Raw genomic sequence first — 22,040 nt, 5'->3', positions numbered from 1 at the left:
GCTTCCCAGGTGCAGATGTACCACAGGCTCCCCCACCGCACACCTCGCACAGGCGCAGTCTGCCGAGCTCCAGCCGTGCCTCCCGGAAGCCGTGCCTCCCCAAAGCGAGGAGGCTGACTGCCTCCACTGATGTGGAGGAGCAGGTAACCCACCCTCCTGACCAAAGAAATTAGAAGCAGAAAACATCTGAAACAGTGGTTTTCAAACCTCAGACGCCAGGCAGGACAGGGCAGCAGCGGCCGAGAGAGGGGCGGGCCAGCGCTGGTGGCCGGGAGGGGGCTCCCGGCAGGTCCCCAGCAAGGTAAGCGGGACGGCTGTGCTGCTCACACGTGACCCCACTTTCTAGGCGGCAGAGAGGCAGGAGCGCGGGGCCGGCCGGGAGAGGACCGGCCCCTTCAGTGCACACACTACAGAGAGCCGGGACAGCTGGGGAGACCCCACGCGGACCACATGTGCAGCGACATGCGGGACGGGCAGCCTCACACGCGGCAGCGACAGAGAGAGGGGTGGTTCTAAGTTCCCGCACAGAGACTGCGCGGGGTCCGCGCCAGCAAGTGACGGCCGCCTCGAGAGGTTGGCTCGGGGGCGGGCGTGTGGGTGGCGGTAGGACGGACACTGGCCGTGAGGCAGGAGCTGTCAGACGGGGTGATGGCTATGGGGCTCACTGGGCTCTTCCCCCTCTGTGTTTGCCACTTGTCACGACAGAGGTCCTTGCTTCACGAGGTCCTTGTTTACCTCGGTGGGAGCAAAACCAAGGACCCACAGGACCCCGCAGCGTCTGGCCACGTAGGGCAGCACCATCAGGCCCACTGGAGCTCAAGCCGCGCCGGGACACTGCTGGGCGCCCCCCTGTGCACACGCCTGTGAGGGCGCCTGCGAGCTTCCACTCATCCTGGATCTGCCCTGGCTCCTCAGGGGAGGCACGCGGGAAGGACCTCCTCCTGTCTCTTATGAACACGCCTCTGCCTCCGGCTCTCGGAGGGCAGGGGCCCACCAGGCGGTGAGCCCCCACACAGGGCACCTGCGACCACAGTGCTCCAAGGCACAGCACACACCACGGAGACTTCGTTTTCAAGGAGGGTCGACTACGGCACAAAATGAGAAACTCACAAACCCGCTCATTAGAAGAGGGTCCTTTTAGTGACAGGCTGAGGGAAATCTTCGCTGACAGTGAAAGATACTCTCTCTGCAGCGAGTGAAGCTGTGGGGTGTTCCCTGATGGCACCGTAAGCCATGCTGGCTCGGGCAGCGAGGCGGAGGAGGGCCGGGCTGGGCTGCCGGGCTGGGCTCCCGAGCTGGCAGTCCAGAACAGCCCTCCACTGGGCACTCCTACTGACCACGGCCCAGGAAAAGCATGTCCTCAGTGGTCAGTGAGACGGCCCCGCTCAGCCTGCCCCCTAGGCAGTGTGAGGAGCAAAACCTGACCCCACTGTGCAAACACCCCCTGAGGCCCGTGTCCAAGTCCTGACGTGACGTCCCAGATCAGGAGTTGGGGTGGTGCTCAGTGACAGGGCCAGGGCCCCCTGCTGACACAGGAGGACCCCAGCAGGAAAACCATCAGGAAGTGCTGAGTGTCCGGCACTCGCCACCGTGGGCTTCAGGAGGAGTCATTCAGCTGTAGGGTCACAGAACTGGACTCTCGTACTGCCACACTGCACGCCCGGCTCCCAGTCCCTGGCCACCGCCTGCCCCCACGAGGTGGCCCAGGGCCCCTGCAGTCAGGGCGGAGCAGGAAGCCCACCGCTTGGACTCCTGCTGTCACTTCTGGGCGGGGACCTCATGCCCGGCGCCCAGGGCTCTCTGGGCACCCACTTCCCGACAATCCTGCCTTAGACGGTCACTGTGCATGGGCTGGACACAGGAAGCCCCAGACTGGTGCTGGTACGAGTCCACGCCAGCACATGTGCCGGGGGATGGGCTGTGGCCCAGCTGGGACAGAGCTGCTGGCCTTCCGGGTCTGGGGAGGGGCGCTGGAACCCGGACGGTCCCAGACAAAGACCCCTGCAGGGCTGACGGCACATGCATCTTGAGGATGATGGGGGGCAGGGGTCCCGTCTCGGCTGGGAAAGGCATCCCGGTAAAGCAAGAACTCAATGCGGGCCGGGCAGGCCGTGCCCGCCTCGCCCCAGCTCTGGCCCAGAGCCGACGCCCTGCCTGACAGCTTCACTCGGGACCACGGGCAAGTCACTGCCCGAAGCTGCACGTCTGCTGGACCAAAATTCTACCAAAAGGCAGCTGCCTCTAATTTTAGGGGGAAAAATAAGCAACTGATAAAAGTACATGTGTTCTTCCATAGGGAGGCTAAAGAAAAATAGTCTGGAAAAGAGAGAATTACAAATTTTGGCAGGAAAGAGCATAGGGGATTAAAAAAATCCCACAGCAACCAGCCAAACAAAAGCCAGCGTCCCCCTTCCCGGCGTGGCACAGGTGGCCGGCCGAGCAAGGGGCAGTTCCCTGGCCCCTCAGCCCCTCGCTGGCCAGGAGTCAGCACTAAAAATAGAAACGGCCAGGCCTTGTTCGGCTTTCTCGCGAGAGGAGCGTCTGGGTGACCTAAAAAGGAATCGCATCCTCCAAACAGCCCAGTGGGAGCCGGATCCCTGAGACAGGAGGCAGCAAAGGGACGGAGGGTTTGTGCAGGGAAAAGATGACTGTTTACCAAGCCATGGAGACACCCTGCTCGGAAGATCGCCTGCCCACCCCTGGCCGGGCTGGTCAGGGCTCACTCGGCACACCCGGGCGGCCCCCTCCGCTTTCCAGGGGTGCACGATGTGACTGCAGCTCCCGGTGGCCCTGAGCGGACCCCCCCCAGAGTCCACACCTGCACACGGCCACTGGTCAGGGCGGCGGCAGCCAGCGGCACCTCCTCGAACAGGATGCTGCACGTCTCTGAGATCTCCCCGGGGGGTCAAGTGGCCCACCAGTGAGGGGTCTCCCTGCCCACATGCTTGGGATGTGCGTTCCCGGCGGCCCCTCTGAAGGGGGGTTGGGGTTTTCTTGGTGCTCGCCGGCTGGGCTGGTGGGCTGAACGCAGAAGCCGAGTGGCAGGCCTGTGGGCAGGGCAGCCGCTGTCCACACAGGTCTGGAAAGCTGGACAAGGGACTGCGTTTGTACAGAGGCAGGAACGTGGACGCAGGCACGCCTCATCAGACTGCGGCTCTGGGACACCCAAGCTCTACGGCAGCCGACAGGTCTTAACCCGAAAGCACTCAGCCCTCTGAGGTGGGAGCAGGAGCACGTGGGCCTCCCGCTGTATCTCAGGGGCTCGCCTGGCCTTATACTGACCACAGGGGTCAGCGGTGGCCACAGCCTCAAGGCCACAGCACAGACGCCACAGAACCACCTCTGGGAACCTCCTCCCTGGAGCCGGCTCACCAAGCAGCCTTCCGTCCAGCTCGGTGTCCACTGGGCCACTTCAAGCTTGCAGGGGACTGTGACACTCAGGGGCCAGGAAAACTGGTTGTTCGCTGCCCCATCGCAGTGATGGCCCCACGGCCCCCGGCCTTCAGCTGCGCTCCCTGCCCCCCCCCCCCAGCCCCCGGTGACCTCTGCCCCATCATGGCCCCTCACACCCACCCCAGTACTCCCACCCCAAAGGGCCTGCCCTGGCCCCTGGGGTGCCCCTGCCCCCCCCCATGCAGGCGCCAGCAGACGTTCTGTCTCCTCGTCTGTGCCCTGGGCCCAAGAGCCCCACGTGAGCCCCAAAGAGCCCTGGACCTTGGCCACCCTAGGGCCGTGACCCTGGGTGCTCCTCCCCTCCAGGGCCCCGGGGTCCCACCCTGCCTGCTCGTCTAACTGAAGTCCTCCTCCTTGCCCGAATGTCCAGATCTGCCCTCCCCACCGCCCCACAGCAGATGGCCTGCCCTCTGTCACAGCAGGAGCCGCCTCCCCACCTTGAAGTCGCTGCGTCTCTGCTGCCTCCCTCCACCCTGCCCGGCCGAGGAGGGACACTCGGCCCTGCCAGCACCGCTGACCCCACTCTCCTCCCCTCCATCGGCAGGCACGCGGTCCAGTCTGCTCAGCAGCCCCATCAGACACCCCCAGCGGGCCCTGCCCCCAGCTCCATGTCCCTTGCTTGGCCGCGAGGATGGCCGTAGGAATCGTGGGCTCGGTCTTGTGACAGACTACTCGGCTGTGTGGGCTGGGCACCTCTTGTAACCTCTTCAGACCTCAATTTCCTCATCTGAAGAATGGGGTGCCGAGCATGGCCACACCACGGGCTGCTCCGACGGGGTGGGAGGGGCCGGGTGCAGCAGGCAGCGGCCCTCCCTGCGCAGCGGCAAGAACCACGACGGAAGGGACAGGACAGAAAACACAAACACACGACCACCTGGACTCCTGCAGCCAAGCGTTTCCACGCACGTGGACTTAACATAACTGCCTGCAATGTTACAATGAACGTGACAAACCTTTAAAGGTCCAGACTGTCGGGTGCAGGGCGGTAAGCTACACAGGACCCTAAAGGCCCGAGGGGACCTGGCCCTGTTGGGGCTGCTGGGGGGAGAGGAGGCAGGAGGCTGGAGGTTGAGGAAGCCACTATAGCCGGCCAGGGGGAGGGCAGAGGCACTGACAGGCAGGTGGGAGATGGGAGAGACAGAGCAAGAGCCGGGGGCATGGGGACCGGTTGGAGGATGCTGGCCGAGCTGGGAGCAGAGGGTGGAGCCACTCCATGGGCAGGGCCCAGAAGGCATCCAGGAGGGGCAGCAGCCGGGGCTGCGTGGCATGGAGGTGTGGGGACCAGAGAGGAGTGGGGATGGGTACGCAGCGGCCCGTGCACCACAGCCGCATGCATGGAGGGCGGGGCCTCAAGCAGCAGTGGCATGGCGCCACGAACTCCGGGGCCTGCCGAGCCCCTTCTGCCCATGCTCCTGCAGCAGCCGGCCCTCCTGTCCCCGGGGCCTGGCTGCCCGGCCTGCTGGGTAAACGGACTCTGATGGCATGCGGGCCTGAGTCTGGCGCCTCTCACAGGGGCTCACAAATAAGGCAGCTGCAAACGTCTGTTTCAGGTCCCTGTGTCAACAGACATTTGCAGACATTTGCCTTGGAGTAGCGTCACAAGCGAGGCACCGTTTTGTTTCCCCACGGGCAGGCGTGCCGCCTCCTCAGCACAAGGGTCCTCGGGGTTTCCCTCTTTCCCCTGGTTCATTTCAGCACCCCCGGTTGAGAGACTCGTGCCAACACCTCCCTGTGCTCTGCCCTGGCATTTCCCCGAAGGCAGGGATGTTGCTGAGCACCTTTCCATGTGCTTATTTACTTACTATTGTGTCTTCTTCAGTAAAATGTCTGTTCAAATCTTTCACGCATTTTTAACTTGGGTTCTTTGCTTTTTTATTATTGATTTTTTTTCAATTTACTAGTTTTTTTTAAGATTTTATTTATTTATTTTTAGAGAGGGAAGGGAGAGAGATAGAGAGAGAGAAACATCAATGTGCCATTGCTGGGGGTTTATGGCCTGCAACCCAGGCATGTACCCTGGCTGGGAATCAAACCTGGGACACTTTGGTTCCCAGCCCGCACTCCATCCACTGAGCTACGCCAGCCAGGGCTCTTATTATTGATTTTTGAGAGTTCTCTGTACAGTGCAGCTCCTCATCACGTGTGGTCTGCACATGCTGCCACCCCCACCTGGGACAGGTCTTTTCACTTACTGACAGTGTCTCACAGACAAGTTCCTGATTTTAAGTTCTGATTTATCATCAATATTTTGCTTCCATGAATTGTGCTTTTGGTGTTATATCTAAGAAATCTTTGCCTAATGTAAGGTCACAAAGATTTTTGTTTTAGATTTTCTCCTAGACCTTTTGTAATTTTAACATTTAGGTCTACAACCTATTTTAATGTTTGCATATGCTGCAAAGTACAGAAAAAACCTTTTTTGGCACGTAGACATCCAGCTGTTCTGGCGCCAATGGTTGCAAACACCGCACTTTCTCTAATGAACTGCCTCTCCCCTCTGTCTGTCACTTGGCCACCTGTGCGGGGGTCCCTTTCTGCTCCATGGCCCATAGCTCTGTCCGTCTGCCACGAGGACAGCGTCTTGAATGCAGTCGATTTACACTAAGTCTTGAAATCAGACCGTGTGAGTCTTTCCAAAGCTGTCTTGTTTATCCTCGTCCTGGTGCTGCCCCCGTAAGCCCTGGAAGCGCCCTGCAGTCTTCTCCCCAGACGCCGTGCGGAGATCCCGGTGGGCCCTGGGTCAGACCGCAGGCGGGCCAGCGGCGTTCTCGGGGGAGCGCAGCGAGTCTCCCCACCCAGGCGCCTGGTGTCTCCGCACTCCTCCTGTTTCTCTCATCAGTGCTCCATCTTTTCGGTGTGCAGATACTAGCGAGTTCCATCAGATTTATATCCAACTGCATCAGTGCTTTCAGAGGTGTTCTCTCCTAAGTTTCGACTGTTCGCAGCTGACACGGAAAAGATGTTTCCACAGGGACCCCAGAGGTTGCAAACTAAGTCAGCTCACTGGCGTTCCCCTTGGGAAGGCGTGGACTCCCCAGGCCTGAGAAACAGGCGAGGCCTCTGCGCTCTGGAGGCCTCTCCCGAGTGACACGGCTCTGCTCTTCGCGTCTGGCCTGGGACCAGCGACGACCTCTTCCGACGCAGTGCTGTTCGTGTGCGCGTGTGTCCACCACCTGTTTACTGCCACGTAAGACAGGGGCACGTCCACAGACTTCATTTGTCAGAGTTTCCGCACTTCCTGCACGGAGGGTCTCGGCCTCCCCTCGGGCGCTCGGCGGGGCGTGTGCAGGCAGGCAAGGGAGGAAGGGTCCCACAGGGCTTGCTCTTCCTGAGGAGGCTCACGGGACTGTGGCTGCTCTGGTCCTGGAGAGCGTTCTGTGGGAAAGTTGGGCAAGATTTGAACTAAACAGAGAGACGGCCATTGAGGCCATTTATTTCTTCTCTGGTGCTTTATTTTCCAAAAACACGCTCCTTCCACAGAGGCTTTCAAACACAGAGTTGGTCACAGTATTTACCTTATTGTCATTTTAACGCTGCCCCCGCCCCATTTCTGAAATTGGCCGTATCTGTCTCCCGAGCTCAGGAGCCGATACAGGAGAGCGAATGAAACCCCGAGTGAGCAGAAGGAAGGGCTGTCACGCTGAGATCCGTGAGGACGGGCAGGGGCGGGCCTGGAGCCAGACGCAGCTCTCCGCGGCCACAGCCGTGCCACGGCCGGTCCTGTCCCGGCCAGCCCCGCGCTCCTGCCTCTCTGCCGCCTAGAAAGTGGGGTCACGTGTGAGCAGCACGGCCGTCCCTCTTACCTTGCTGGGGACCTGCCGGGAGCCCCCTCCCGGCCACCAGCGCTGGCCCGCCCCTCTCTCGGCCGCTGCTGCCCTGTCCTGCCTGGCGTCTGAGGTTTGAAAACCACTGTTTCAGATGTTTTCTGCTTCTAATTTCTTTGGGCAGGAGGCTCCTCCACATCTGTGGAGGCAGATTTGCTCAACACAGAACTTTTTAAATTGTCACAAAAAGTGTGACTTTTAAATGGGCAAAAAAATGTCAGGGACCTGTTTAGCTCACCTACTGGGGTGTCTCCAGTGTGACGATTCTGTGCATTCTAAAAGCCGACGGTGACGCACACGCCCCGACCGCAGGGACACAGAGTGTCCAGGGAGGGCAGCAACTACAGGCCGGCTTTGCGTCTATTCTGCAAACTCCTTCCAGCACCGCTGACAGGACAGGAGACTCTATTTGAGACACTTAGAACACCCTCCTGGTCCGCCCATTGACAAATAAATATTTATTATCACAATAAAAAATCTTCAATACTCGCTCATTTTGTATTTGTATGCAAGCCAAAATTGTATCAATTTTAGAATTGATCAGTAACATTACTATAAATTTGAACAACCTAAGGGTCATCGACAGAAAAACTTTAATTTCAGTGATGACCTACTCATATGATAAAGTACTCCAAAGCCATTGAAATGGGTAGTACATATTAATCTACCTACAAACACCTCCCCGTTCACCCCCAAACCGCGGGCTGTGAAAGCACACTGACTCAGGACGGCTGAGGGAGGCTGCCAGCGCCGGCACACGGACGGATGGACGGTGAGACACGAGGGTGCGGACCTCAGAGCAGGGGCGGGGTGGGAGTGGGGGCATGTATTTACTTATACTCTCCTGCGATGTGCAGCTTCCCGAGTGCTGCTCGCGAGGAGCTGCTGAGCACGAACGGCGCGTCCGACACGCTCCTAGGTGCTCGGCACACGGCTCCGAGCAAGACAGGTGCCCGCCCCCGAGAGCGCACGTGCAAGTCACCGTCTCAGAGCAGAGAGGGTTGAACCGAGCAGCCTTGCCCGTGGTTTGGAGAAGTGCGGTCAGACCTGCCCAGCCGAGGCAGAAGGCTGCTCCTGCCCGGAGCTGCAGGTCTCCACGCAGCCTCCTCAAGAGCCCCCCGACCCCCACGGACCTGCAGCCCCAGCCCCCAGGCGGTCCACTTCCTTCCCAGGCACCCCTGGGCCACCCTGAGGGGTGTCTGAACACCTCTCTGCGGTGCCAGGGCAGCCCGAGGGCAGGGGTGCCTGGCCCCCCGGCACCTGGCACCTCCCGAGCAGTGGTCGCCGTCCCTCCTTACAAGGGCGTGCGCCTGTCCTGGAGCCCCACCCTCATGGCCACATCTCGCCCCCATCACCCCCAAGGGCCCATGGGATACCACCCCACTGGGGTCAGGCTTCAGCAGGAATCTGGGGGCACACGCACGCAGTCCATGGCAGAATGGCACCAGCACCTGCACGGGGCACAGGCACCGTGGGACAGCCACGATGCCCCACATCTCCTGGGGCTGCCTCTCAGGGACCCTGCCCGAGGACAGACCCCCGAGCCCGAATAGGCTTCCGCAGGGTCCCTTGGGGTTGGCACTGCCAGGAGCCCTCCCAGCTTGGAGCCAGGCTGGAGGTACGCTCGCCCTTCCTGGACGTGCCCTCACAACCTCAGACTCTGCTGCGCACGGACCCCCCGAGGCCCACCTGTGAAAATCGCACAGACAGAAAAGCGAAGGGGCAAAAGCTGCAGCGCAATGTGACAGACCTTTTCACCAAAACAGGGGCCAAGAGCTGGACTAGAGGGCTCGGGCCACCCCCAGGGACTCTCGCCCCGTGGCCGGGACAGAGGTGGGACGTGGACCCTGTGCAACCCTAACCGGAGGGGGCCTGCCTGCCCCGGCACAGCTCCTCGATGGACCTGTCACAGGACACAGCCTGCCAACCCAGCCTTGGCCAGGGTCCCTGATGCCAGGCGTTCACCTGGGAAGAGCAGAGTGTGGGGAAGGAAGGGCGCAGGACCCCCCAGGCGATGGGACGCCCGGTCCCCGTCACTTCCTGAGACCCCCCCTTTGGGTGTCCTCTCACCTGCCCCATCCCCAAGGGCATTCCTTCCTGATACCCCTGTCCCCAGGCCTCAGCTCCTCCCCAGGGACCCGCCTTCTGCCCGACACCCAGCACCGCCCCTGGCAGACAGTGCCCGTCAATGGGTGAGGGAGGGACGCCCCTCCACACACCGTTGGGGGACACACCTCGATGGACGGCAAGGGATGGCAATGCCTGCCTCGAGTCTCTTCCCCTGGGTCCCCACTGCCCACTCCAGAAGGGGAGTGGGGCCCTTGCTGCCCTGACCCTGGGCCCTGAGCACTGGGAGAGACGTAGATGTGCCAGCACTGCTGGCCCCACAGTTCCCGGCGTTTACTGCAGGAGGTGGAGCTGCTGGGCCACCCTCACTGGCTGCGCGTGGGCCACCCTAACCCAGAGCCTGGCCTGGGACAGCCCTCTGGGCTGAGGCCACACTCACCTGCCTGCCACCCCAGCTGAGCTGGACGCCCTTCCCACCCAGAGGGGTCTCTAGAATGCCCCACCTGCGATCTGGCACACACACCTGGCACATGCTCCACCGAGGACCATGTGGCCACCTTGCTTGTCCTTCCTGTCGTGGGAGGGCCTCAGCTGTCCTGGGCTGTGCCAATTATCGGTGTCCCCAGGACCAGAGCCCCTGTCTGCCACGTCACAGAAGCCCCTCAGCCTCCAGAGCACAGCTCCCCGAAGACAGGGCCTCAGCCAACAGCCGCTCAGCAGAGGGAGCTGGAAGCCAGCCTGGCCCTGACAGCACCTCCCCAAGCAGCCACCTGCACTTTCTGCCCAGACCCCACGGGGCCCCTCTGCATGGTCTTGTCATGCTGCAACCCTAGGACCCATCCAAAAGGCACCCTAATACCCCCACAAGCTTTCGGCAGCCTCCCCTCCAATAATGAGGAGGCCCCGCCCAGCCGGGAATCCTGGCCAGAAGAGGGGCGGGGAGGGGTCCCTGTGGAGGAACCGGGCAGTGAGGCAGGAACCGTGACGCCCGCCCTCATCGGCTCAGGACAGCCACGCCTGCGCGCCACGCGGACACACGCGCCTTCCGCGGAAACACAGTGCTCATCGCACGGGCAGTCGGTCCGGCGGAGCCGCTGCCACAGCGCTTCTCACCTGATAGAACTCCCGAAGCCAGTTCTTCTGCAGGTGCTCTGGCTGCAACGAGAAGAAAAAAGAAAAGGCAGTCAGACCACGGACCCCGCCCCGAACCGCCGCGAGCAGAAGCTGCTGTGAGGAGGACCTACCTGCAGGCCTCAGGGTGGGGGCGGGGGCCTCTGTGTGAGGCGGGGAACCCACTCCACATGGGGGACCCGCTCTGCACATGAGGAGGGCACTGCCACCTCCATCGTCACCCTCCCAGGGGAGCAGAGAAGACAGTGCCGCGGACAGACAGCAACCAGCTAGAACTGGGCGGAGGGGTTGAGCAGAATGACCGGCAAGCACCCGGAAAGATGCCGAGCACATGGGCCATCAGGAAGGGGCTGCAGCGCCCGCCCCCCCCCCCCCCACCCAGGACGCAGGAACCGGAGACGGGACCTCAGACCCTGCCGGTGGGAACGACCGGCAGGGCCTCGAACCGCTGGGCAGGGAGCCACCATGCGGCGCAGCACCCCACTCCCAGGTCCACACCCAGCCGGGGTGGAGGACGCCCGTGCCCACACGGCCACCGCATCCCCAGTGTCAGCCGCAGCAGCCAGCTGGCCAGAGACAGGAGAGAGCGTCCCTCGGCCCAGAGAGGGCGGACGCACTGACCACTGCAGCACGGGGCGCCTCCCGGACACCGTGCGCGGGGAGGAAGCGCACGGGCCGGCCACACGTGCCTCTGCTCTGTGGGACGCTTTGTGGGACGACGAGTGCACAGGGACAGCGGGTGGCGAGGTTGCGAGGCTTGGCTGTGGTGGTGGCTGCCCCCCCCGCCCCCGGCCCATCCCGCCATCTCGACCACACCCGCCGAAGGGACGACACCAGGGGACGGAATCAGGGCCGAGAACACGGTCCGCAGGGCTGCACACCGGCAGTCTCGACGTGACTCTTTGCACTCTGTGCGTGCACGCTCTGCCTGCCTGGCACGGAACCCCCCTCCCCCGTCTAACTCCCCCGATGCTTTCCTGAAGACGCAGGAACATCCTAACTTCTTGAAATCACAACTGAATTACAGTCTGCTATCCCCATATCTGCCTCCAGTCTCGTCCCACCAAAGGTAAGCAGTTCGACAACAAGGCACCGCGCCCTCAGTGAGGTGACCGGGTGCATGTCCTCCGGTCCCTGTTCCGGACCAGCCGGCCTGGAGAGAACTGCAGGGAGCATGCCTGACCGTCCCTGGGGACCCTGTCAGGGAGATGGGCACAGGCCACAGCAGGAACGACTGGAAGCACCGAACGGCTCTGTCGGTTGTTGCTCCAAACTTCTAGAAGACAGGCCCTTAAACAAGCAGGCACAAACAAGCCTGTGTGCATGCACGTGTACACACACACACACATGTGCACACACACTTAGGCATGTTCTCTTGCCAAGACCAAACCCGTAACGCTTGCCAGTGCGTGCACATCCCGCTTTCCATAATATCAGCCCCGCCCACCACGGCACCCCCTTGTCGGGGCCCTGCCCCCGCAGGCAGCGGCACCGTGACCCCCTCGGTCTCACCCGGCACGCCATGGGTGCACGGGCTCCGTGTCCACATGACTGCGTGGCGGCCCTGTCCCGGAGCAGCTCCAGGCAAGGCCTGGAGGCCACGCGGACGCCAGCCTCCTCGGAGCTCCAGCCCATGTTTGGTTAACACGGAGTTATTTTTAAAGCCACTAAAATAAGAATAAAAGATAAACACACAAACTAGATCTTAGAGAAACACTCTCATTTTAGCCCAAAGTGGAGGCTGTGCTGGGCTCTGCCCTAAAGGAACGTTTTATCATTTTCTTCAGGGAGAAGGATATGAGTCAAAATTTTGGATTTGCATTAAGAAGGTAGAACGTTACAGAAGAAATAAATAAAAGTAAAAAAACCGGAGAAGTTCTTCAGTAAGAGTCTCAGCCAGTCACGATAAAATGTGGTGGGCCAGGACGTGCCAGGACATCCTACAGCAGGCAGGGCCCTGATTCCTGCGCGCCCCAGCAGAGGGCGCCCTTCCCCTGTGGGGGCGGGACCTTGGAGACTGACTAGGTGACACTGCAGGGCAAAGGTGAAGTCGCTTCACAGACGTTACTGATTTCCAGCCAGCTCACCGCCAGCTGATCAGAAGGGTGTGTCCTGGGTAGGTCTGCCCTCGTCAGGCACCAGGTGACTCATCCAGGGGAGGCTCTGGGAGCTGGATTCTGAGGACAGGACGCTTTCCCACCAGCCCTGCTGGGAGAGCTGCTCCAGCTCCACAGCCCCCAGGAGACGGCCCCCACCCACAGGCCGAGGGCGCCCGGACAGACCCTCCCCCGGCCGGTCTCCAGAGCGCAGCCCGAGGAACCCCGAGTGGAGGGCTCAGCCAGGCTGTACCCAGCGTCCTGGGTTCATGCCAACTGGTCACACGGCAGGGAGAGCGCGCCCACGTGCTGGTGCACGGTGCAGCGCACCGGCGGCTGCTCAGACACTCTTGCCCCACCCCAACTTCATTCTGACACACGGTGCGAGGTTCGGGTCTCATCAGTCACTCTGACCTAACAGTCAGCCCACTGTCTGTGACAGGCCATCACACCCACCGGGAAACTCTTGTCCCTGAGTGCTGCCGCGTGGTCAGTCCATCCGTCTGCCTGTCCCTCCCACCGTGCCCCAAGTCATCAGCCTCATCAGGCGATGACTTCACTTATGTATTCAAACAAACAACCTTCACGTCTTCTTAACTTACTGTTTTTATGGGCTTTTTTCTTTCTCTTTTTTTATTTCAATAACATTTGGGTTTGTATTTATCCTTTCTATGTTCCTTCAGTTTATGGCATAGCTCTGTAATTTAGCTTTTTTAGTGAAATGTTTCCTTTGCTTTTATTACTTCTTGTTTAACAACAACAATTTCAAATACCGCTGCATCTGTTATCAGAACTGTCACCTGCCACACAGGGGTCTGTGCCTCCCCCACACAGGCCCCCTTCTAGTGGAGAAACTCGGCCACACCCACTGTGGCCGGGACTCACCAGGACCCCAGCAGAGACGCCCTAACTACCTCCCAGCACTGTTTGAGCGCATTGCCAAGGCCGCAGGGAGAGAGGTCAGAAAGAGAAGCCAGCAGAGGCCCAGCCGGTGCCCGAGGGGAGCGCTGACTGCCCACATCTGCACACGGCAGGACGGAGCACCCGGGGCACCCAAGGACTCAACGGTACACCTGATAAAACAGTAAAAGAATTTAGGGAAGAACTCCATTTACAATAGCAATATAAAGAAAGATAAGGCCCTGGCTGGCGTAGCTCAGTGGATTGAGCGCAGGCTGTGAACCAAAGCATCACAGGTTCGATTCCCAGTCAGGGCACATGCCTGGGTTGCAGGCCACGGCCGCCAGCAACTGCACATTGATGTTTCTCTCTCTTTCTCTTTCTCTCTCCCTTCCCTCTCTAAAAATAAATAAATAAAATCTTTAAAAAAAAAGAAAGATAAAAGTTAGGCTTGAACTGTAAAAGGTGAGAATTTGTCATTCCCAGCAGAGACAGAAAGCAGCCCTGAGTCCACGATAAGCTCTGGTTCTCAGGAGGGTGACTCAGCACCATAAAGCCGCCCGCTCTCTCCAAGTTGGCCCAGAAAGGACAGTGTCCCCCACCCGTGTGTAACCCACCCCACCCAGCCTGAGCCAGATAGGCTGATGCTAAAGGTCACACGGAAAAATACACTATGACTCAAAATCCACACACCATTTTTAAGAAGAATGATACTTTCAACTACAATTAAAAAAAGAAAGAAAGAAAAAAGAAGAAACTTCTGCATGGCAAAACCAGAAGCAAAGTCAAAAGGCCAATGTCAAAATGATGGACAATGTCTGTCACGTAAATAACACAGTTACTCTTCCTAATATGTGATGAACTCCTAAAAGTCAGGGAAAAGCAACAAGAAATCTGATAGGAAAACGGGAGAATACCCAAACAGAGGAGTCACAAGGAGGGTCTCCCCCTCCTGACTCCTCTTCTTTGTGAAAGGGGGTTCACACAGAAACCCCCTTTCTCAGGTCAGAGCGGGCAACGGACCTCCTGAGGTGGAGGCCGGGCACAGCCCAGGTCCCCTAGGTGTTTTGCTAAAATGACGTCTAACCCAAAATAAACAGGAAGAGACCAGCAAGGACCCCCACAGTGGGACACCCCACAGTACGAGTGGTCTGGACTCTGCACAATGTCGAGATCAGAAAGGCCAGAGGTGGCGGGGGGCGGGGTGCAGAACGACAGACTGATACAGCCTGAAGAACTGTGGCCCCCAGACCAGCCTGTGAGCCCTGAGCACGTGCTGGAAAGGAGTACTGAAGGCCACTGAGGCTGCTGGAGACAACAGGGGCGACGTGACGGTGAAGCATGCGTAGATGCCTTTGTGCCTGCGACAAGTGGCCGGAGGAGACCCCTGTGCTCAGACAGGGTGACGCCCCTCGGTGGGTGTGCCTCTGACGTCTCTGAGCATCACGACGTTGGCAACTCACTTTCTAACTGCCCCCCCACCCCACCTGCTCTCCTCCGTAGCCCCTCCGCACCCCGGGAGGGAGGCCTGTGCAGTGGGCACTGGCCAGCCCCCAGCTGCCTGGGGCCAGGGCAGGTCCTGGCGGGACATGAGCGGGCGGAGGGTGCAGCCCGGGTGTGCGGCAGTGCAGCCCGTGACCCTCAGCGGAGAGCTCAGCTCTCACTGAAGAGCCCCCTCCACCCACCTCTCGCCCAGCTCCAGGAATCGCCCCACCCGACCCCTTAGTGGTTGCCTACAGGTGACAGCCTGGCCAGGGGGAGGACCCACTGCTCTTGGTGGCTCATCCTGCCCTCACCAGTCAACACTCCATGAGTGGCTGCCCCTCCTAGCATCCCCAGGAACAAACTCCACATGCTGCCCGGGCCCCCCGGCTTCTCCACCACTATGTGGGCGTGCCAGCTCCAGCAGCCCCTCGCTCAGCGGACCCCATGCCACCGCCCTCTGCCCAACACCACCCGCTCAGCAGCCTAAAACACAGAGAGAAGGAACTTGGCTCCAAGAGCAACAGGGCCGGGGACCCGATCCCAAGTCTCCCTGCAGGGTCCTAGGAGAGGCACGGGCTCCTCCAGCCAGGGTCCCACAGGGCAGATCCAGGCCACAGGAGAAGGCAGCCAGCTCTGGGGCGCGCTCTCACCCACAGCAGCCCTTCGCCATTAGGACAACCCCTTGTCACTGAATCCAGAATGCCACTAGGTCACCCTAGGTCAGCCACCCCAGGAGTTTCCGCACCCTGAAGGCTCTTCTCAGGCAGAGACGTTAAAATGTGAAAAACGTGCTTCTCCGAACGCATGACATACGGCACACGTGGAGGTTGGCCCTGTGAGCTGCGCTGTTGGGATTCTGAGGGGCACGGCGAGAACAGCCCGCCGCCCACAGCCAACATGTGCCCGCGCCGCCTGCAGGCGCCCAGACGTGGGACACGTGAGTGAGCACCACCCTCCGCCCCACACAGCGCACACACGCCAGTCTGGCAGGCCGGGCAGGCGGGCGGGGGGTGGGGGTGGGAGAGCTCCCTACAGCCACGTGCTTCTCTGGTCTGTGCTGTCACGGCCCGGAGACGACAGTGTGTGAAGAAAGGGACCCCCATCCCAGTCACCTATGTAGGCAGGGAGCATGACAGACGCTCAGACACATCCCGCTGGACAGCAGGTGTGTGGTTTAAACCCGCAGAGCCGTCTGGAAGGAACAGGTTCCCGAGGAAGCCAACGGCCGGGCCGTGCACGTGCACACAGGGGAAGGACAGTGCTGGACGCCGAGGACAGTTGTGCAGAAGGGGGCCCGCCCAGGGCCGGAGGACTTCCTGGGGGGCAAAGGCGCTGGAAAGCCCACTCCAGCAGGGGCTGCCTTGTGGGCATTGCTCCCCACTGGAGCCTCAGTGTTGGGGAACCAGGAGCCCCCATTCTGCTCCCCACCTTCTGAGACCCCTTGTGCCCAGGCCCTGCAGGAGAGGGCGGGGCCGCGTGGAGCTAAGGCATCGCTAGCAGCACAGGATCACTCTCAGAAGGGGGGACGGCTGCGTGGCCCCAGGAGCCACACGGCAACCTGGGTAACAAGCAGGCTGGACTCAGGGCCACCCCCAGTCCTGGTGGCAGCATCCCAACCCACGAGGTTACCGGTGCCAAGACATTGGACCCTCGTACCAAGAAAAGTGACCACCAGGACTGTGCAGGTGGGACATGCCCTATTTCCCCAAATAGCTCCTTAACCCTTTCAAACCCAGGCCACCTAATGTAAGTGCACCCTGGGCCTCCGTGCAGGGGCCCCCAGTCCACGCTGTGCGATGCGCAGGAAATCCTGGCCCCGCCGCCCACTTATCCCTGCGGAAAACCGTTTCCTCTCGTGTGAAGGGAAATCTTGTCTGTGCAGTCAGAAATACACTGAGGCTAAAAATAGCCCCAGAGAAGGAAGTGACGGTCAGCCCTCCACTGAAGGACAAGTGTGAGCACAGGGCAGGGGGCGGCGGCAGCCCCGCTGCCACAGGGAGCTCCGAGCCATCTCTCTACCGGGGCCTTCATCCCTCTAGCTACGCCGGGCACAGCCAAAGAATGAGGAAGAAAAGCGAGAAAAGAGTGAAGTCTTCCCAAGAAGGGCGGCCAGAACACCCTCCTCGCTCATACGAGAAGGACAAGGCCGCCTAAGTCTCTCCGAGTTATGCCAAGACTCCTCTCAAAGACGCATCCTCTGAAAACCCTAATTCACTGGGCAAAAGGGCATGCTGAACTTCAAACAAACATTTTCCTGAAAGGGTGTCCCAGAACATAACACAATCGAAATAATTTACCATCACACAAGCTCAAATTCTAAGAAACGAAGCAAGTTTACCTCGGAACTCAGAGCCTCTAGAAACCGACACTGCCCGCCCGCTGGGCACTTTCTGCGCAGGCCTGCCCTCGGACTCAGCTCAAACCGGGAGCCCCTTCCCCCACAGAAGTGTGTCCGGCTGGAACCCTGCACCGGCTGTGGTGCGGAGCGGGACACAGGCAGGGCCACGGCAGTTTCACAGGTCACAAGGACACCCACCTGCCCACCCAACAGAGCCGCACGTCCCCTGGGCGCTCTCCCCTGGGAGGGGCCCCCAACACCGCTGCACCCTCTCTGGTGATGACTTCCGGCCAGAACAGGAGGCCCGCTGTGGCAGGACCCCCGAGGGCGGGCAGCAGGTGGAGGGCGGAGGGCTCCTCACACTGGCTCTCTCTGGGCCCCTTGTCAAGGGGGTGTGTGGAAGAGGGGGCTGCGCAGAAACCACCTCAGAGCTCACCACGTGGCTTGTGCACCAACAGCCCGCACCCGGTCCCGGGGACGAGGGCCTGGCCCCTGGACCCCGAGTGTGCCCGGACTGGAGCAGGTGGCAGGGAGGGGGCCAGCGCACGGCGGTCCACGAGAGCCCACAGACGACGGAAGTGAAACTCCAAGTCCAGAATGAACGCCAGCAGGAGAGTGCAGGCGCACGAGGTAAGCTGCCACGGACAGGAGACTGGGCGGGGGGGCCTCGGCCCTCCTCGCACCAGAGCTGGGCCTGCTGCTTTCGGGGCGCAGCGCCCCCTCGGTCCCACCTCTGACAGGGCTTCTCTTCAAGAGTGAGTCTGCTCACATCGGACACTTCGGGACACTCAGCGAGCGGGAGCAAAACACACAGCTGCAGCTGCCTGCACCGAGGTCACCTGGTGTCCTCCGGAACCCCGCCACCACCCCACCAACGACTGCACAGTCGCCCGCCACCGGCCCCTCTAGCCATCTACCTACCGCAGCCAGTCAGCTGGTGGCTCCAAAGCCCCATGTGAGAAGTCACAGCGGCAGGGCACACGGCTGACTGCGTCTCAAGGACAAAGCCCCAGTGGGGTTCCTGGGGACCGGTGAGCAGCTGGCCACGGCACTGCTGCCACTATGCCCCGCGTCCCCAGAGGAGGTGGCCACCAGCAGCCGTCCATGGTCCTAAGAGCCCCATGCCCCTCACCCTTCATGGAGGGTGCTCCCTTCTGCCGGAGATGAAACCTAAACGCGTAACTTGGAGTGGGAGACGGAGGAGGCCTGGGGCAGAGGCCGAAATAGAGGCTCTGTGTCTTCTGAGAGGTCCACCCTCTGAATGGAGAACACAGGCCCGGCCCAAACGCACTCTCCTCCGTCCTTTTCCTCAGTGACGCACTCGACTCCTTAAGTGACAGGCCTCTCCACACTACTACAGCATTACCTGTCCACAGATAAAATCGGGCACCGGGTTTCAGGGACATGAGGCCAGTTTCTGCTGTGATTCTGGTGGAACGAAGCAGTCTGGGACTCTGAGGAGGTGAGCTGGCTCCACCGCTGTGAGTCAAAGGGCACCCCAGACCCTGAAAGAGCCACCTCCTCCTGCCACCGCATGCGGCCTCTGGCCCACAGGCGGAAAGGGGGTCCACGAAGAAAGGGCCAAACTCAAGCTGGTCTTGGGAGAGGAGGACCCCCGAGGGAAGGAGAGTATTCCCAGGAGGGAGAAAAAGTGCATGCGTGGGCAGAGTTCGGAGGAGCACGGGTGTCTGAGGAGTGTGAGTGCAGCCCAAGGCCCGTGGAAAAGAGACGGGAGAGCACGCATTCCGGCAGGTCAAAGCCAAGGGTCCGAGCACACGAGCACCCACCCCGCTCACACAATGGAACAGAGTCAGAGGCAGAAATGCGGCAAAAGCGCAGGCAGCAGACAAGAAGGAAAACTAACCAGCCCAAAGGCTGGCTCTTAAACAGTAAAACTGACAAACCCCCAGGTAGAGGGGGTCAAGGGAAAAAGGGCTCATGCGACCAATACCAGGAGTCCAAGGTTATCGATGCAGATGCTGCTGAAGGCCAGCAGGAGCGCCTATGAGCAACAGCACCAAATGTGGCCGCTCAAGAGACATGGGCAAAGTCCTTAAGTCAAATGGCACAATGAAACACACACTTCTGTCTGTCGGAGAGACTGGATTTGCATCGCAGCCTCCCCACAGAACACCGATGGTCTCACCGGGGAACTCCATTAACCAGGGAAGGGAGAAACACCACCAACCTTATGCGGCTCTTTCAAAACAGAGGCCAGAGCAGTTTCTGCTGGTCTCATGGAGCCGGCAGAGCCCCAGTGTAGACCCCGACAGAGACACTCCAAGGCGTGGCGAAGAACGAGAACGACGGACCAGTGTGTCTCACGAACACACACCGGCCACAGCAGAGACAAGCCTACGGAGAAGGAGACCCTGGCGTGGCCTCGCAGGGTCAGCCCAGGGATGTGGCTCTGATCGAAAACCCAGTGTGATTCACCACATTCCCAGACCAAAGGACAAAAACTATAGGATCATTTCAACTGATGCAGGAAGTGCATTTGTCAGCACTCAACATTTTTTTCATGGCTAAAAACCTCAGAGCATCATAAGAAATGGAAGAACTCCCTCGGCTTAATGGAAGAACATCTGAAACGAGAAGAAGGACCTCCAGCCACCACCATGCTCAGTGGTGAGCTGCGGAACACCTTCCCTCCAAGAAGGGCCGGGCAGAGGCCCAGGCTCAGCCGGTGTTCACAGCGAGCGGGGTCCTGCCCAGCACGGGGCAGGGAGAGAGAAGGCACCCGGGGGCATGCTGCACGTTGGCTGCCCGCAGATGCTGAGCGCTGGCACATGCAGCCTGAAGGGCTCCGAAAAGGGAGAGTTTAGCAAGGTCATAGGAGGCAGGGTCAACACACAGAAACTCATTTGCATTTCTACATAACAACAGCAAACAACTAGAAAATAACTGTTTTAAAATACCACTGATAGCCCTGGCTGGTACGGCTCAGCAGACCGGCCTGCAAACCAAGGGGTTGCTGGTTCGATTCCCAGTCAGGGCACATGCCTGGGTTGTAGGCCGGGTCTCCAGTAGGGGGCATGCGAGAGGCAACTGATTGCCTCTCTCACACATCAGTGTTTCTCTCCCTCTTTCTCCCTCCCTTCCTCTCTTTCTAAAAATAAATAAATAAAATTCTTTTAAAAAAATAAAATACCACTTACAACAGATCCAAAACACATAAATGATGTAGAAATACACTTAACAAAGGATATACAAGAGTCTCTGCTGAACACTCCGAAACCCTACTGAGAACGTGGCCTGAACAGACAAAGTGGCATGTGGCTGGCTCCGTTAGCAGGAGACCCAGAATGTCACCTTGTCCACTCTGCCCACGCTGACCAGGACTCAGGGGGACAGGAGCTGTGGCCGACCAACTGATGGAAAGTGTCCCTGGGAATGCAACAGGCCCGGGAGAACTCACAGAGCCTCCAACAGCACCCTGGCAGTGGGGCACCCGAGGGCTCCGCCTCCTTCGAGGCTACGGCAGTGAGACGGATGCCCCAGGGCAGCACGGAGCAGAGTCCAGGAGGAGGCACACCTGCACTTCGAGTTTCCAACAAAGGTGCCCGAGAATCCATGCGGGAAACAAAGTCTGAACAGATGGTGACGGACCAGCCGACGCCCACTCGGAAAAACTCACCCTCAGCCGTGGCCTCCCGCCGCACACAACGCTGACCAGAGGCGGAAGGCGAAGCTGAGCACAACAGGCACAGCCACGGAGGCTCACGGGGGCACGTCTGTGCCGTGGCGGTGGCAGAGGCTGCTTAGGCACAGGAAGCAACAACCATCAGGACACCATCACTGGCCCTGGCCGGTGTGGCTCCAGGGGCTGGACACTGTCCTGCAGACCAGAAGGTGGCCAGTGAGATTCCCAGTCAGGGCACAGGCCTGGCTTGTGGCTTCAGTCCCTGGTTGGGGGGTGATGTTTCTCTCCCTCCCTCCCCTCACTCTAAAAATCAATAAATAAAATGTTTAATTTTTTTTCAAAAAAGAAATCATAACTGCAAGCTTGTGGTCACTGAAACCCCTGCTGAGAAGGTGCGGGAGACACGGGTGGGGCAGCTCACAGTGTGGGGCGCAGGGGCCACGTGGGGGTGCCCACGCCCGCGAGCTGGTCTCAGCAGTGAACACCCCGCCAGAGAGAAAAGACGTGCAGGGCCAGTGAGCAGCTGCAGCCACCGGGGGGGCGCCACGCCCGCGCCCCACGGTGGCAGAGGGGACAAGGACCAGAGGAGCGGACGTCCGTGAGAACGAGGGGCCGCCAAACGCCTCGCCAACACACGGTGTGACGGAAAACGGCACGGCCACTCCAGGAAAGTTCCGGCACTTTCTGAGGAGACTCCGCACACCACCCATGACTCAGCCCGCCCCCAGGCGGAATCACCTGGGAGAGACGAAAGCAGATTCACAGAAAGACGTGCGTGGCAGCGCTCACAGAGCGGCCCGCACCTGAGACGAGCCCAGGTGTGTGTCCGCAGAGGACGGCCAGGTGTCCCGTACAGTCAGAAACCACATGCCTCGGCCACCAAAGGAAGGAGCTCAGGTGACAGCATGGACCAACCGCAAAACCGTCGGCCAGACACTGAGCCTCCTGCTAGACCAGGCAGTCTGACCCCCGGGACTGGGGGGTCGGGGGGCATAGCCTGGCTGGCTCCCTGAGGGCAGGAGGCTGGTGGGCCGCAGGGTCAGGCCACCTCCTGGAGTGATGGTCCCCCTGCACAGTCCGATGGTGGTCTGGGTGCAACCCGT

General features: G+C 60.3%; 1 protein-coding gene across 2 annotated transcripts in view; it reads right to left on the bottom strand.

Annotated features, from left to right (window-relative positions):
- The window catches only part of INPP5A (inositol polyphosphate-5-phosphatase A), a 144,844-nt gene that overhangs the window by 91,845 nt on the left and 30,959 nt on the right, over positions 1 to 22,040 (bottom strand). For both annotated transcript variants that reach the window (XM_036027465.1, XM_028511903.2), the window contains exon 2: positions 10,458 to 10,499. In XM_036027465.1, the coding sequence (XP_035883358.1) occupies positions 10,458 to 10,499 (42 nt within the window). The remainder of the gene's footprint in view (positions 1 to 10,457; positions 10,500 to 22,040) is intronic.

This window comes from Phyllostomus discolor, chromosome 5, assembly GCF_004126475.2.
Source record: "Phyllostomus discolor isolate MPI-MPIP mPhyDis1 chromosome 5, mPhyDis1.pri.v3, whole genome shotgun sequence".
NCBI lineage: Eukaryota > Metazoa > Chordata > Mammalia > Chiroptera > Phyllostomidae > Phyllostomus > Phyllostomus discolor.
Note: the sequence above shows the minus strand (reverse complement) of the source record. Positions and strands in the feature narration are given on the sequence as shown.